Below are 5,377 nucleotides of genomic sequence, written 5' to 3'. Positions count from 1 at the left end.
ACATGAAAGAGTTAGAAAGTTCAAACTTGAAAAAAAAAAATGGTGTCTGTTAAAACTTATAAGGCGAGATGGTTTGCAACTTAAAGTGAAAAGAGTAGAGAAACAAGGGATTATGATGCCAATTTAATTAATTTGCAATTCAATTTCCCGTAGCGAAGACAACTTAAAATTCCCACTCAATAATACATACAATGTTTAAAAGTTTTTAGTGTTGGGTTCCGTGACCGTGAGTCGGTCTTACTTGAATCGAGCTCAACTATAAGTCAGGCTGCCTCGAGTCAAGCTCGATCTTGAGTTAGACTAGTTTCATCCCGACTCAATTTTAAGTTAGGCCGATCCAATTCTACTTTGAGAGTCCTGAACCTGTCATATGTCTATGTGTTATGCAGGATTTTGATTAAATCCTAATAATTTTCCCCTCAAAAGATCATAATTATTCTCGTAGATTGGACCTCCTCGCGAGCATCTGGTCACCCTTACCTACTCTGGACCTCCCCGTAAGCATCCGTACCTTGGTCACCTTAACCTACTCCGGATCTCCCCGCGAGTATTCAGTCACCTTGATCTGCTTCGGACCTCCCTGCGAGCATCCGATCATCCTGACCTACTTACCTCCCTACAAGTATCCGATCGCCCTGACCTGCTCCAAGCCTCCCCATGAAAATTCGATCACCCTGACATGCTTCGGGACATTTCCCACAAGCATCCGGTCATCCTGACCTGTTCTATATCTCCTTGCGAGCATCCGGTCAATCTGACTTACCCCGGGCTCACCCTCAACTTCGTTCAAGACCACCCCATATGTCATTTAGCTAGTCTGGATCATGACTCTGATATCATTTATTATGTAAAAAGATGTCCACATATATCTACAATGATATGATATTGTCCACTTTAAATTTAGATTCTCATAGATTTATTCTTGAGCTCTCTCCAAATGAACTCATGCTAATGAAGATATCATATATTTTTTTAATTTTATGATCTTTACAAAATCTTTTTCACGTGAGATTTTGTTTAAATTCCAACACTCCATTTTTACCGTATCAAATAATTTAAATAAAAAAATATTAATCAGATCAGAATCTGAGATCATTGATTTAATTTTATAAAAATTTTCTATTACTAAGAGGATAAATTTAAAAATATTACGAGAATAAAAATGTAATCCATTTTGAATGGTCTTTAAAGTAAATAACTCAATCCTTTGAATTCCAACGACGTGTTCAAATTTGATACGTCAAGTTGAATCGACCATACCTAATAAACTACCCTCAATAAATTATGGAAAAAAAATCGCCCCGCCTTTATCAGAGTTGGTGTAGCAATTAAGACCTTGGTACTATAAGAGTTATAAAATGATTTTAATTTATTTAAAATAATTTTAATAAGTTAATAAAAAATATTTTAATAAAATAATATTATAATTTAATAATTTTAATTAAATTGAATTAATTTATTTTAATATTTTCTAAATAATTTTAATACAGTAGTGCATTTATATATTTTATAAAAATAAATAAATAATTTTAATCATGTTCAAATAATTTTAATTAAAGTAAATTATTTTAATGTATTATAATTTTATTTTCTACCAGAGCAGTTCCTAATTGAATCGATTTTTTTATTATTCTAATATTTATAATAGTAATAGTATGAAAAAAAAAATCCTGTTAAAAAATAAGTGTTCTTAAGAGTGCTACAGTAGGAAAACATTCAGTAGGATTGACCGATCGTTCCAGGAGTGAGATATCGTGTGTCAATTAAAAAAATATATATTTTTATATATACGTGCATAGCACTCCTCCCTCTCCTCAATCTCAATTAGGATGGTAAACAAATCAAGTTGAGTTAAATTTTGAGGTGTTCAAGTTTGTTTGATAAGATAATCGAGTCGAGCCGAGCTTAAAATGAACCAAACTTTTGGAATGAGTGTTCAAGCTTGGTTTGGTTTATTTTTTATGAGTTTGAACTTGTTTAAAGCTTGGTTTGAACTTAGTTCGTTTAGATATTATCAAACTCTCAATTCAAACTTGGTTGAGCTTGGTTCGAGCTTGGCTTGAGCTTGGTTTGAGCTTGGTTCATTTAGATATTATCAAGCTCTCAATTCAAGTTTGTTTGATTATTTGAAATTTTTAATTATTTGATTAGTTATTAAGATTGATAATTTAAATTTATTTATTTATTTTATTATTTAGTTAATATATTGAAAAGAGTTTTATTAATAAATATGATTCGTTAACATTATTCACGAATATTGTTCACGAACGTTGTCCACGAACGTTATTCACGAACGTTAACGAGCTGAACACATATGTATTCAAGCTTGTTTGTTTAGCTTAGCGAAATCTTCAAGCTTGTTTGTTTAGCTTAACGAGATCTTCAAGCTTGTTTGTTTAATTAATCTAATATATATTGAACGAACATAAATAAGCTCTTATCAAGCCGAACACCAAATTTATTCATGAACACTTGATTTATTTATAACCCTAATCTCAACACGGAGTTTACTTTCCGAAAATGGAAGCATGAGCAGCGTCCAAGAACACGCTCCTATTGACACAAACAGAATGGTCTCTCGCCCACATATGTTGATATAATTGGTATTTATATATATGATTATTTTAATAAATCTTAAGATCAATTTTTAAGTATTTAAACGTGTGATTGTTTTAATAAATTTGAGGGTCAATTTTTAAAGTGTGCAAAATAGTTTGTTTGTGCCTGACATAGCTCGGGAAAAAAATAAAGTAAATAAAAAATAAATTAAATGTCCTTTGTTTTTTCCCCCAAAAATGTATTATACACGATGAGGCAATATAGAGTGGCTCATCCGACAGAAGTCGATTGTCACGATGGAGGTCAGAATCAAGACGATTAACATTAAGGTTTATATAGTCAAACGAAGGATAAGTGTATTGGCCGGTCGAGTGATAAGATAGCCGACCGAGAGGAGAAGGTTCCAGTCCGATCCCACCTTTGACTTGGGAAGGTGTGTCAAACAGTCGACACTCAATGGGTGGTTGGATGCCAAAAGGAGGAGATGATATGTAGAATCCGGGTCGAGCAGCTACCCCGCTCGACCCGTCAACAGGACGCGGCGCAAGCGCAACGGAGTTTAGGCCGAGCGGACACGGTACAAGCGTAGCGAAGTTCTGGCCGAGCGGTTAACCCACTCGGCCAGCAACAAACCCACTGTGTTATTCCTGACATCTTTTTCGAAGTTAGTGTCACTGACATCAAGCATGGTCGACAGGAAGATCGTACGACGAAAAATTTTACTGTCACATCAGAAATATACTCGGCTTGCTAAGATATTGTGTCAGGGATATTTTACTGACAAATCTTTTCAAGAGAAACTTTGAAAAGCATGCTCGCCTAAGAAAGTGTGCGTGTGCGCTACATGAACTCTATTTAAAGGGAAGTCCAAGCATTAACGGAGATACGCGATAGATACTATTTACACTACAGTCTTCATTCTTGTTGCTCCGCCTTCTACATCATCGTGGATGACTGACTTGAATGTTGAAGGACCTATGTCAGGGACTCCTTCTCAGACTCGGCACTGACGTCATCTATTTTATAAGGTAAAACAGAAAACTACGAGAGATCAGCAGGATATCAACATTTCTAATTTTTGATCTCATCAACTTCTGAAGGATATATATATATATATATATATATACAGACACCTTATCCTCTACTGTCTTCTGCAAAACACTCCTCAATCTCTCGTATCAATCTCATATATATATATATATATATATATATATATATATAACACTCCTCTCAATCTCTCTCAATTTCAACAGGAAGTTCCATTCCGAAGATAGAAGCATGAGCAGCGACCAAGAACACACTCCTATTGACACAACCAGATGGTCTCTCGCCGGGACGACTGCTCTGGTCACCGGAGGCTCCAAGGGAATCGGGTAATTACATTTCTCGATCGAATACTCCATCTCTTTCCCTCTATATATTTCTACTCATCCATCAAGCTTAATTTAATTAGGTATGCGATCGTCGAGGAGCTCGCCAGACTTGGATCGGCGGTGCACACTCGCGCCCGAAGCGAAGCAGATCTGAAGAAGTGCCTGCAGAAATGGCTCGGTTCCAAGCTCAAAGTCACTGGATCTGTCTGCGACGTTTCGTCCCCGAGCGAGAGAGAGAAGCTCATGGCGACGGTGAAGTCCCAATTCGACGGGAAGCTCAACATTTTGGTATTAATTCCCCCTTTTTATTTTCCTCCCCTTCTAAACCCCCCTAAGCCAAATCTGAATGCTCACGGAAACCGATCGATAATTAATCTTCTTCGTTTTGCAGGTTAACAATGCAGGGACGGGGGTCCTCAAACCGACGGTGGAGCAAACCCTGGAGGATTTCAAGCTCGTGATCAGCACAAACCTGGAATCGGCATTCCACTTGAGCCAACTCGCTTACCCTCTCCTTAGGGCTTGTGGAGGAGGTAGTATTGTGTTCATCACCTCCATTTGTGGCTTCATTGCACTGGATGATTTGTCTGTGTATGCATCAACCAAAGGTACTACTTCTTGCAGAGATTGAATTTGCTTGAATCATTAGCAAGATGAACAAATTGCTCAGATAGTTTTATGTTTTTCTCTTTCATTTGATTAGGAGCAATGAATCAACTCACTAGAAATCTTGCTTGTGAATGGGCCAAAGATAACATCAGAACAAACAGTGTAGCTCCAGGGTACATCAGAACACCGCTCATTGACCCTGTAAGTGAACACTGCTTCTGGTGATCTAGAATTTGTGGCAAGGGAATTTGATTTTGGCTGATGAATATGAATTTGTTTATTGTGGCAGTTGGTGCAAGACGAGGAATTTGTGGCAAGGGAGAATCATCGCGTGCCTCTTGGGCGTTTGGGGGAGCCGGAGGATGTGGCCGGCGTCGTGGCCTTCCTTTGCCTCCCTCCTTCTTGCTACGTGAATGGTCAGGTTATTGTCGTCGACGGAGGTAGAATTGTCAACGGCAATCACTAAGTAGCTATGGAGGTATCTTTGAATAAGGTGGCCTGGTGTTTGGGATTATGTTCTTATGAAGATCTTGAATAAGATGGTGCTTGAACTCTTCATTTAAGTTCTTATATGGAGAAATATATTCAAATCCTTATCATGACCTCTATGGCAATAATTTAGCTTAAAATTATTGTTGTTGTTGTTGTATATCTGGGACATAATTACATTATATAGAGGCTTATATGAGTATATTTATTCTGATTTAAATTAATTTAAAGTTCTCTAAGTATATAAGATAATTCGTCTTGTCCGTATATTGAATTTTCAAACTTGTAAAGACTTGATAATATTTGTCATAAGCTTATTATAAGATTTAGGACTATGATACTCACTA

At 36.7% G+C, this 5,377-nt stretch overlaps 1 protein-coding gene across 1 annotated transcript; it reads left to right on the top strand.

Moving 5' to 3' along the window:
• The first annotated feature begins 3,783 nt into the window (after positions 1-3,783).
• On the top strand, positions 3,784-5,143 carry LOC122037435 (noroxomaritidine/norcraugsodine reductase-like). Its single transcript, XM_042596908.1, has 5 exons — positions 3,784-3,932; positions 4,013-4,220; positions 4,324-4,540; positions 4,636-4,742; positions 4,831-5,143. Exons 1-5 carry the CDS (start codon positions 3,838-3,840, stop codon positions 5,005-5,007), a joined length of 804 nt encoding a protein of 267 aa, XP_042452842.1. The 5' UTR covers positions 3,784-3,837; the 3' UTR covers positions 5,008-5,143.
• Positions 5,144-5,377: the final 234 nt, after the last annotated feature.

Source organism: Zingiber officinale, unplaced genomic scaffold (assembly GCF_018446385.1).
Source record: "Zingiber officinale cultivar Zhangliang unplaced genomic scaffold, Zo_v1.1 ctg41, whole genome shotgun sequence".
NCBI classification, from domain to species: domain Eukaryota; kingdom Viridiplantae; phylum Streptophyta; class Magnoliopsida; order Zingiberales; family Zingiberaceae; genus Zingiber; species Zingiber officinale.
Note: the sequence above shows the minus strand (reverse complement) of the source record. Positions and strands in the feature narration are given on the sequence as shown.